Here is a 12,029-nt window from a genome sequence, read left to right as displayed (position 1 = left end):
TTCGGAGTTGCCCTCTATTTTTTTACATAAAGCTGAATCGATCCACCATTCTAAATGCCTAAATCTATGTCGGACACTTCCTTTTTCCCTTTTTAATATCTCCTCTCTGGTCATTTAATAAGTACGTAGAAGTTACAAATTAAACTTTTGATGTTGTTAACAGGCAGATGTCTTAACCCTTCTTTATACTACTAGTCTGTTAGCAAGTAATTTAATTATATTCTCAGTCTTCAGTAGAATTAAGAATCATATCTTTCTCGGGCGGCAATTGGAAAAGGTCTGCCATTGTGGGAGAGAGAACTCATGATCCTGTGCATGTACCAAGTCAATGCAAGATTGAGATCCGTAGCTTGCTGAGCATCTTAATTTCACTGCAGTGATTATAAGAGAAACAACTTGGTTTTAGTTATCCATTTTCATGCTCGTGTGTTTGGCAAAACTCTGAACATTTTCCAAAAACTATTTTCTGAAAAAAATGTGAAAGATATCTTCATGTATTTGGTCGGAGTCCGACCAGAAACTACTTTTCAAGTAAAAATATTACTTTTTTTTTGAGATGGTATATTTATTAAGATAACTATAATGTGGCAAACAGAAAGTGTTGAAATTTTTTGAGTATTAAAGATTGATTGCAATGTCTTTTAAGTATTGGTTGGAGCAGTAAGAGTTGATATAGTTGGGAAGAAAAATGACTTATGTCCAAAAGTTATAAGGGTAGTCGATCATTTTCCCCCTTTGGGTGGAAGATGTTTTCCTTGAAAAATATTTCTTGTAACCCAACCCCAGAAAATGACTTTCGAAATTTCTATCATGTTTGGTTTTCTCTTTTCAAATTTCCTTTAGCCTTGTTTTCGTCTAATTTCGTCAGTAAGTTCTATTTTATCATGCATTTCACTCATTGTACTTTCTTTAGATTAAGTAATGTTTAGGTCCAGTTCTTCCATTAAGAGTAGTTTTTTCATACAAGGGTTTCATTAGGCATAACAATGTTTTCTTCCCAGCATAACTAAATTTATAAGTTAAATCAGAAAATAAGAAAATAATTGAATTCAGTTTGGAACAAGCAACTGTTTCGCTATTATTAGAAAGATATGCAATAATATCCAAGTAGTATTACACAAAAATTATGTTCTGTAAAGTAGTAATACATCAGCAGCAGTCAATTATAAGTGCTTAATTTTGCAATATCATTGTATCCTTAAACTAGTTGATGAAGTAATAAATGCTTCTTAGGTACTGGAACTGTGCAACCAAAAGCTGTCCTTCAGGCATCTGAGTGCATATAGCTTGCTGAATAAATGGATGTTGGAGTAGTTGTTCCGACGTCCATCTTCTTAGAGGATCCTTTAATTATCAAACACTTTCGTAAAAAGTCATTGGTGATCTCAGAAACATTACCCTGAATCATAGGGTATTCATTCATAATCTGTGATTGCAAATCTCTAGTGTTGCGATAAATCCAAACACGACTCCCAGTCATCATTTCTGCCACAGTGCAGCCCAACGACCATGAAAACCACTGGTCAAAGATTCTGGAGGAGCGTAAATTAAAGTCCCTCGATTGCTCAACGTACTTCCAGATATATAGGCCACTCCTTTGGGAACTCTCAACGACAATCCAAAGTCAGCCAACTTCAACTTGTGCACGTTCAGCATTATCCAAAACCAAAACATTAGCATGTTTAATATCACAATGAACCCACCCTTTCTTATGTATGTGTTGAATACCCTTTAAGATTTGATATGTATAGAAACCTACTGACATCTTTCTCATTCCTCTCTTGTAATTGTTAATCAAATCATGGAGTGATCCACCAGATGCATATTCAAGAAACAGATTGTAAGTTGGAATATTATCTCCCTAACGTCTGCTCCAATGAATTGAACCACGTAAGGAGAATCTTTGAGGGTTGTCAAGATTTGTGCTTCTTGTTAGAGTGAAATAGAACGGTGCATATCAACACATTTAACAGCAGCAACGAAAGCAGATAAGAAAGAAGGAGGATGGATGTTGACGACATAATATACTTTTCCAAAAGATCCAGCATCAAGAACGTGAAGCTTCTTCCATTGATCCATAATAACTATTATTCCTAATACTAATTTGTAATATATTGATTTCTGAATAATAATAAAGGGGCAGCCGCTGCTATTTTTATAGTAGATATCATCAATCCTAAGTTTACCGTGTTTGTTTGTTTTTTGGTAACTTTTGTATTATTTTCTACTTTTTGTTTTTTTTGGATGCTTTACTAAAATGATGAATCCTAACTCGATGTGGAGAAGGATTTCTTATTGTTCTTTTTTGGTAACTTTTCATTTCCAAAACACAAAATCCATATTTAACACTGAAAAGGATAATTTCCCGTTGTATTCACCAAGTAAACACTACATACATATATGTAAATATTTTTCTTTTTGGAACATCAAAATTTCAAATTTTGTGCAGTATTTATACGTTATTATTTAAAAGTAAAAATAAAAGACAAGTATTTATAGGATATAAATATAATATACATATATTGTATATAAATATTTGACAACCAGTTCATAAATTGTTCCTATTAAATCACTAGTGTGGAATAAAAGAATCAAATCTGAAATAACTGTTGATACTAGTATAAGAATATCTACGAATACAACATAAGTTTGGAAAACCTGATGCAATTGTACGTCTATAAGAAAAGAAAAACATAAAATATAAAGAGTCTTTAAAATCCAATTTTGAGAAAACAGCTCACTCGGAACTCTAACAACAACAAACTCGACTTTGAAGGGATTTTAAAATTTCCTTTGTAGGGGATTAATATATATATAAAATCTCGTGTATATGTCCTCTCTGGATGATTATATTCTTTTTCTCTATACTAGCGTGGATAGATCGATCGATCTATGAGTAAATAAGAGTTGCTATCGCTCGTCTGGCTAAGTAGTAACATTAGCAATACAATACACATTTATATCTGAAACGGAAAGGGTAATTTCCTAAATCTAACCAAATCTCACATGGAATTCAAGCTTCTGGAAAATCATTGCAGCAAAAATTACAGTAAAAAAATAGTAGTACAAATCATTAACATAAAAGACTACATTATATTGCAATTCTGCACAAGAAATAATTCCTCATTTTAATGTGGCCGCCAACTTAGAATTCTGCTTCCCAACTTCTACATGTTTATGAAGACGACCTGTAAATGCACAGTAGTAATGCATCAGGTACACTATCATCATGTCGCCTACATGAAAAGAAGATGATCATCAAGTTCCCTAAATGAACGATACTATCATTTTTGCTCTTCGCGAGCTACCTGGCCTAGAAATCTTGTGAATACGAGACCTAGGTCCATCAAACATCCAGCTATCTTCATCTAGGGATTTAACCTCTTTGTTCAGTGAAGCCATCAGATCAGATTTGAGAACTGCAAACAGAACAAAGAAAACATTAATTCTCTGAATCAAAACTGAAACAAACTATATCATCAGCTAACAACTGAAAATTTCTCGGATAAAGAGTCCGCTAAATCATTGACCTAGTGTAGTTCCAACCTTCCACTGATAAGACGGGAGAAAATATGGCAAAGACTATAGCATTGCCTTTCTCAGCTTGATAAAAAATAATGGTTTTGAACAACCCAAGAAGCCAAATTCAGGGCCTAACTTTTGACTAATGGCAAGCGATGTTATTTTATTCAAAAGGGGAGGTAAAGAACCATTCATGCTGTTTTGGTTGGTGTTTGCCTAATTTACAATTATGTCATCAAGTTTTATAGAGCTAAGAACTTCAATTGGCTTAATCTGTGGTGACACTGCTCTGCTACCCTAAAGCTCCCACTTATAAGAGTCATGTACTGATGGCCTAAAACAAAGGCAAAAGGTTTTTTCCATCAGATAGAAAGAGTCACATGAACCATTTAGGTCCTTTCTCAAGAAGTAAGTGGCACGAGAAGATAAAATTGAGAAAACAAGCTCACGGAACTGATAACAGTTTACTTAACAATAATCCAAAAAATATTAGATTCTCGCATCACAAGTTATCTGATATACCTGAACCAACAACTAAAAGTTATCAACTAACAAATATGAGTATTCTTCATGAAGTACTGACAGATAAGACAGTGTAGCATTGAGAATATAAAATGAGAAACCTAGTATAAAGCACAAATTTAAGTATCTTGCTACCTTATACAACACCATGCTAAATCCTTGATATAATAGATTTACCAAAAAAAAGAAAAATCCTCAATATAATAGATATAACCTTCTGAAATACAGCTCGCATTAGTTTTTCACCTACATTTACTTTCACATACGAATAAGGAGCACTTATTGTCTACTTCATCGTTTATCAAACGAACTTTAGGATGCAGAGGCTGTTCTAACATGCATGACTTTAACCATCTCGTCAAAAGTTGAAAAAGAATTAACCAAAAAGTAGGATGATTTACAAATATTTCTTTGCTAGAAAACATCTATCAAAGATTATAAGAGACGAAAATCTGATAGGATAAACAATGATCTCTCAGATGTGTGGTTCATCAATCATTGCACAATGCTTAAAGGATCCTAATAAAACACGTTGTTTCAGCTTTTACTTTTTAAGTCTTTTTTGGGTGAGTGGAAACACAGTGAATATTTCTTAACATGATGTTGGCACATGCGTTACTTGAGAGTTACCAGGGTGTCTTCAGTTAGGTGGTCCTCAATTTCTATTACTTCCTTCTTAGGAAAATGGAAATTAAACCAGTAGACAATTGGCTTCTAAGTTATTCCTTCAAAAAATTTGAAAACATCATGGCTTTACCAACATCCATAATTTTGAAGGGAAATTAAGAGACGTATTCACTTAATATCTCTGTCAGTCTGTCTTCTGTCCAGCAAAAATGGAGTCAATGTCACTAAATTTAAAGGAGCTTTCAGCATTTTCCACCAATTACAACAAAAAGGTGCCAGTATTTGAGTAAATGAAACACATCCACTTGAATTTTCCTCACATAAAATATAAGACTAACTTAATCCTTTGATAACCAGTCTGACATTCATACTTCTAATGATTAACACACTCACAATCACAATCATCATTCTCACTACCTGATTTCTACAAGAATAAACCAAACCACCATCACACTTCACCTATATTTGAATATTTGAAACATTATCCCTATCATTTCCACCCATATAGCCCAGGGTGTGATGCCTGATAATCTATGCAAACATTGTTGCTACTTTGTCATTTGATCAGAAATATGGTGCTCCTCTAAGTTCACAAGAAGACATTCAAAATTAGACTTGTTTCAGACAGAGTAAAATCACTCACTTTCATTATTAACAAGTGAATTTACTCAAACTTATTAATCAGTGTATATCTAAACCAACAATTTAAAACTATCGAGCAACAAAAGTTATAAAAATGGCCCTCCAACTTGCTTTTTACTTCTTACAAACAAAGTAACCAGCACTCATCGTCTATTTTATTAAAATTACCTATATAAAAAGAAGATCGATCTAGACACAGTTTCCTTACAAAAACTTTTGATAAGGGAATACACCTTCATTATTGCATAATAAAATCTATCCACTGAATCATAATAATAGTATTCATTTTACTATTAAAAAAAATATGATCTATAAGGTTTAACCACCTAGTCACATAAAAAAGGTAAGAAAAAACACTTAAACCAATGAAACTTATTTTATTTTTTTGAAACTGGTAAGTTTAAAAGAAATTATTAAAACTTAGCTGGGAATCGATCTCGCGATACTTATTTGTTTTCACTGGAATCTGGATATAGAACTATATAGACATGCTGATGATACACAGAAGTATAAAAACTAAAAATTGAGTTTTATCAACATTTACACCAACTAATAAAACATATAATCAGTGACTAAAACATATTAACACTCTCAAGACTAGAGCTTTGTCGACCAGCATAACTTTGCTAAGTTTCAAACACAAGCAAGTTCTTGCATTAAAATTTGTAGCCTAGAGTAAATATTCAACAACTTAAGATAATCAATTACTCGTATAGTCAACATAAAGGACAAATCATGAATTCATACCTAGCTTGAGGTTAATCAGCTGTTTTGCAAAATAAATTAGTCCATCTTTTTACAAGCAATCAGATTATAACATGAAAACAAATATAATTATAACTGATAAACTAAAAACGTTAAACAAAAAGAAAAAGTAGATGCGAAAAATTGTACTGACCTTGAAGAGCCTCGTCTTTGCGGTCTTGAACGGAGATGAGATCAGCTGGAAAATTGAAGTCATCAACAGCTGTAGACGATGACGGCCCTACATTTCCTCCGATCATCGCCATCGTCGAACTCGATGACCTCGCCGGTGACGACGTCAGCGAACTTCCGGTGCTCATTTTCCCTCCTTTCGCCTGAAAATTCAGATTTGTGAGTCCCGAAACCCTATATATACGCTATAAAATTAAATTTTCGAGAAATGACAAAACTATTCCCCTATGTTTGAGATAGCATTCAAAATGGTCCTTTAAGTATCTAAATCTATCACAAGTTAACATTTTTAGTTTCCGTCAAATATTTAATGGTGCAAGAAGCTGATAATGAAGTAGCGTTTTTACTAAAATCTTTAAATATGTATCATCTTAACGATTTTATTGCAGATCTTAATCACGTATATATTTACTCAAATTCATTTAGTAATTGTAAATAAATAAAAAATAAATATACTTCAAATGATTAGGATTTAATTACTAAAATTTATACTTACAAAATATATTTAATAATTGAAATTTGAATAGTAAAGACTCAGACTTTTATTAAATGTACATAATTAAAATCTATCTAATAGAAACTAACATTTCGTTATTACGTCTCAATGCTCATGAAGTATATAATTTGATGTTTTTTTGTAAAATATAGAGACTTAATATCAAATTTAAATAACTTTAACATAATTTATAAAATAATCTGTTGTGAAGTTACGTTAGAATGATATGTCTAGGAATAAAATGAAATGGAACGTGAAAATCCATATAATTTAGGCTCGCTTAAAATTGAATTCCATAAATATTGGATACGTTTTCCGTGAACTTATATAATATTATTTTATTTATAAAGCTTCATAAAAATAATATTCTTTTTAATTTTTTTAATTTTATTGATGTATTTAAAATCCAAAAGAAAAATAAGTAAGAAAAGTAAAATAGGAAGAAAAAAAAAAAGAACTGGAATAGGATCTGATTTGTTATCCTCCTTCTTTCTCCCTACACAACGCAGATCAGCTGAATTGAAGCGAAATTAGTAATTGGAATTTCCCAGTAAGAGGCTATCTCTGGTAAGTTTTTCATCAAATTCAGCTTTGAATTTTTCTGGGTTTTTTTTCCCTTTCAAATCGTTAACCTCATTGTTATCTGAATCTCCTCCATTTCTGGTAATTTTTCGCTTCAATTTGATTGATGAAGCTTCTATTAACATCTGGAAATTGAAGTATAATGATGGATTTCACCCTAAAAATTGAATCTTTATCTTGTTGTAATGCTGCTGCTACTTTTTTTTTCTGAAGGAAAACAATTTCATGTAGACTGTGATGATATTGCCTTTATTTTCTCTATTTATCAGCTACTTTATTGGCGTGGTTAATATGTTGATGTTCTTTGGAAAGTAATATTTTTGATCAACTGAAATCATGGTAAATTTCTCTTTTTATATTGGAGCAAAGATTGAACAAAGAGTTGGGTTTCATATAGAGATGAGGATTGAATTCAAATACTAGGAAACACAATAGATTTAATCTTGTTATGGATCCCAAAGAGCTCAATATCGAGCGAAAATGATTTTTTTGTTGTTACTCTAATTGGATATAATATAAGGCATTCTTAAGAAGTTATTACAAAAACAGGCAAGCATGAAAATAATGAAGTGGGTTGAGAATCAGGAGATCATATCAGGTTCAAATTCTAGCGGAGGTAAAAACACTAGGTTCTTCCCATTTGTTTAAGCCTTGATGGACATAGTTATCCGGTGCTTATGCTGGTGGGAGGTCACACATATTCATTAACTTAACTACCCATCTTGATAATGTAACTAACTTGAATAATACTAATGTCCCCTCTTATCATGAAACAATAATCATCTTCTTAGCATACTCTCAGCTGTACTTTTGAGTGGAACCAATTATATATTTGCTTTTGTCCTGCCACAATTATATTTTGAGTTGCATCTCATAAGCTTCAATCTATATTAGTAATGGGAAGTTATGTATAGATGTAGGAAGTTCTTTCAATAGAAAATCAACTAATGTGGCAATATTTTATGAGTTGTGGTAGAAGTTGATTGTTGTCAGAAGCGTAAATGTATAATATATATCGTGTGTAATGGAGTCGGTGCCTAATGTCCATGCAACCTTCTCAGATTTACAATGGAACTTCATGATTATCTGGCACGATGTTTGGCAATGGTCATCACAGTGATACTAATTGCTAAGATCAGCTCATGTCTCAATACTGCAGTATTAAGTGAAGTAAGTAATCAAGCTGCTAAAAAATCTCAAGATGTGAAATTATTTCTCGATACATGCAGTTCAAGTGATAGTAATATTCGAATTTACAGAAAACTGTGAATGGATTGGTACTTCCAAGAAAACTTAGACTCAATTTAATCATGCAATTATTAACTTCTTTCCATTATTCACTAGATTATCTTTTTTCTCAATCTTCTTCAGGTGCATGCACCTTATGTTGATAATTATGTGGCAAAATCCTACTTTAACAAACATGAAAATTTGGTAGATTCAATGTTTGAAGATTTCATTGCACATGACATACTGTACGGTGCATGTGTATCACTGCAAGGCAACGTTGAATTTTCACCAAAACTGTCTGCTTTACATGGAAAGTTGATTGGTGAAGGCTCCCATCGGCGTCTGTCATCAACTCTCAGATTGAAGATGTCATCAGAGTCCATTTCCAGGCCTCCAAAATCTTGTGAGGTTATAATTGTTGAAAGACTGCCTTCTGGAGTCTTTGCAGATCCTTTTGAGCTACAACACCTTGTGCAGCGTGGTGGTAAATTACTAAGTATTAGATTTTATGGGTTTCTAACACTGCTACCCGTCGTTTTGAGGCTTGTTGTTGTCCACGTTTTGTTGTAGTTTTCAGGGATGCTGCCGTATTTGGAGATACAAATTTAGAGTTGCCTTCTTTTCTATCAAACCGCTCGCTTGTTGAGGTTCATCTGGAAGTGGGTGCTAATTTAACATCACAACAGAAGGATGAACTGGAAATACACATGGAACTTCCTCTACATGCGCGCTATCAGGTACATCACATAAACGATTCCCAAAATTATGTCGGAGTCTCTAAAATACGTTTCAGGCATCCAATGTAGTCAGTAATTTTTACTCCCCTGAAGTTTAAGTTGATACTTGTACAAGAAAAGATGCATTAAGTATCTAGGAAGCCATGTACATCTGTTAAGCTTCTCGACTTTATTGTAACATCCCGGCTTCTTACTGGCAGCCACTAGGACATGGATTCTCAAGAGTTGAATTTGCTTCACCTGACTTGTTTCTGCGCTGCAACGTTGAAAGAAAAGAAGATGACACGGGCTGTTTGTTTCTGCTAGACAAACAGAATGCTGAATCAATTGATACTCACCCTGTGTGGGAAGTACCATGTGGAAATCGAGAACACACTGAAGTTGTATCTGCTTTTACATTCATCTCAGCTGTTGTATCAGCTCTTCTCATCATTGTTGCCTCAATTAAGTACTCTGATAATGCATCTAGTAATGTCTTAAAACAATCATGAGTAATTGATAAATGTAGCAAGTTTTTTCTTTCCCCTTTTTGGACTAACCATTGGCAAGAGAACCTCACTTAATGCTAGGTAACCTTTATCAGTTTAGGCCGTTGCTTATCTATGTTTTGAAATGCTTTGCTGCTTTTGCCATTACTAATTTCTCAAATCAACTATTATGTGAAAAGCTTTGTTTTTGCTGTTGGTCACTGATTTGAATCCAATTATCTGGCAAAATCATAACATGTGTATTGTTTTAGTTATAATTTTCTGTATACAATTAATTAATTAATATCTGGAATGGTGTTGAGAAGGTTGGAAACTTGCAAATGCTATGTTACAGCAAGGAACCAAAATCTATGTTGTCTGCCATTTTGCCTGCGTTTTCTATTTGTCTCAATAACCAGTGGTGTTTTTACCACTACTCAAAAGCAGAAAAGAAGGAAAATGATAACCCTAGTTAACTGCTCCTTTAAATCCATCTTTTTACGTGTGATACAACCTTAAGAGAACCACACCCTAAAAGCTAGTTATTAAGATGGGAGAACCCAAGGTTATTTAAGTCCCACCTCAGCTCAAAAGCTGATGTGGGACTCAAGTCCCATACCTTGCAATAGGATCATAACAAAGTGTGTGGGGTGGGGGTGGTTTGTTTCAGCAGAATCAAGTTTACGTCACTATGTTGTTGCTGTTTCCAGGATTTGTAGATTTGAACCTAACATAGTGTTTGTTTCTAGCTGTGTTCATGCTCCAAAAGATTGCTATTTGAGTCAGTGATCTGTTTGACATGTGCATTTTGTTTTCATCTCATTTCTCAAACATATCGTATCTGTTTCAGCTTATTGGTGATTCATGTTCATAGATTTGGCTGTATTTGATAGCATCTATTATTTAATCGAAATGGTGATACCTTAAAAATTACTGTATGCACAACAAGAAAGGGATTGCTTGTTGATAAGAAAATTGTTATACAGATTTATGACATTGATAAAATTATGAAGAAACAAAATAAATGAGGCTACATCTAAATGAAAAAAGTTGCACTAGATTTGGTGGGGTGCGCCAGGCCCGTGCAGTAGTGCAACGCATGGGCGACGCGCAAGAGCCCAGGCAGCAAGCTACCTTAATGGACTCTTCCCCTTAAAAAATTGAGTTAATATCGTGTGGACCAATGACCCACATATCAGATATTAAACTGATAAGAACAGATACTACACTTGATCTTAGCCAAAAGGCCGAGAAAGGTATGCTTTAACAACTTAATTAAAATTTGCTTATGTAGCAGATTTCGGCTGTCTACACATTATCTTATTCCGATGTGGTACATATAAAGCTCTATAAAAATAATATCCCCATTGTCTTTGCTTCATAGAGATCAGCTGCTGCCTCCTCACATGGAAAAGAATACCTGATGATCCATCTTCTCAGTTATATAAACAACTTGCATAAATATGAGGTAATAGACTATGTTTAGAACAATTAAATGTCTTAACATTATACTCAAGATGTGCAATTATTCATCGTTATATGCAGTTTGGGCATTAGTAATATTCAAATTTACAGAAAACTGTTAACAGATTGGTGTTGCCAATAAAACTTAACTCAATTTTATCAATGCATATTTACATTTTCCCCGTCCTCTTCAGGACCATGCACCTAATCTTGATAAATTATATGTTACATAATCCTACTTTAGCAAACATGAAAATTTTGTAGACCCAAATGTTGAAGAGTTCACTGAATGACTGAAACATGACTTACTGTGAGCCACTAGGACACCGGTTATTTCTCTAGAATTGAATTTGCTCCACCTGACTGGTTCCTGCGCTGCCACGATGAAGGAAAACAACCCGACACAAGCTGTTTGTTTCTACTATGTATTCAAGTGTTTTGCTGCTTTTGCCATTTGCTAATTTCTCAGATCAACTATATTTATACGTACAGCTTTCATAGTTACAACACGAACAAATCCAATGATGGATACAGATGCTATTTCAATTTTCACCGCCACAAATGGCCCTATTAATGTGAATTCACTGCCACTTATAATGAAAAATATATACAGAATTACAGATTTGATACTGAAGATAACGTATCAATGGCAATCCTTCAGCGTCCATAATATGGAAAATATTATCTCCTCTAAACTTCAGCACAAGTAGATCATAGTCCGAAACAAACTTCACCTGCCTCGCCATAAATTGGGACGTAAACCTAACACCTCAATGATTCTTCTCACTTCATTGGTCACTAGGC

General features: G+C 33.6%; 3 protein-coding genes and 1 non-coding gene across 4 annotated transcripts in view; 2 read left to right on the top strand and 2 right to left on the bottom strand.

Annotated features, from left to right (window-relative positions):
- LOC125827213 (40S ribosomal protein S30) overlaps nucleotides 1-12,029 on the top strand; it is a 359,593-nt gene that overhangs the window by 26,498 nt on the left and 321,066 nt on the right. The gene's annotated exons all lie outside the window — the stretch shown is intronic.
- LOC125827212 (protein SAMBA) lies at nucleotides 3,069-6,477 on the bottom strand. Its single transcript, XM_049506573.1, has 3 exons — nucleotides 6,212-6,477; nucleotides 3,309-3,419; nucleotides 3,069-3,188 (listed from the first exon to the last, which is right to left on the bottom strand). The coding sequence occupies exons 1-3, from the start codon at nucleotides 6,375-6,377 to the stop codon at nucleotides 3,124-3,126; spliced, it is 342 nt and encodes a 113-aa protein (XP_049362530.1). The 5' UTR covers nucleotides 6,378-6,477; the 3' UTR covers nucleotides 3,069-3,123.
- On the top strand, nucleotides 8,395-9,897 carry LOC125827196 (uncharacterized). Its single transcript, XM_049506559.1, has 4 exons — nucleotides 8,395-8,497; nucleotides 8,699-9,041; nucleotides 9,128-9,294; nucleotides 9,495-9,897. The coding sequence occupies exons 1-4, from the start codon at nucleotides 8,396-8,398 to the stop codon at nucleotides 9,783-9,785; spliced, it is 903 nt and encodes a 300-aa protein (XP_049362516.1). The 5' UTR covers nucleotide 8,395; the 3' UTR covers nucleotides 9,786-9,897.
- On the bottom strand, nucleotides 10,826-11,021 carry LOC125827233 (U2 spliceosomal RNA). The gene has a single exon (XR_007442983.1). It is a non-coding gene; the product is annotated as a U2 spliceosomal RNA (small nuclear RNA).

The sequence above is a fragment of the Solanum verrucosum genome, unplaced genomic scaffold (assembly GCF_900185275.1).
Source record: "Solanum verrucosum unplaced genomic scaffold, falcon-dt-bn FXZP01000060.1, whole genome shotgun sequence".
NCBI classification, from domain to species: domain Eukaryota; kingdom Viridiplantae; phylum Streptophyta; class Magnoliopsida; order Solanales; family Solanaceae; genus Solanum; species Solanum verrucosum.
This window is presented reverse-complemented; position numbering and strand designations above follow the sequence as displayed.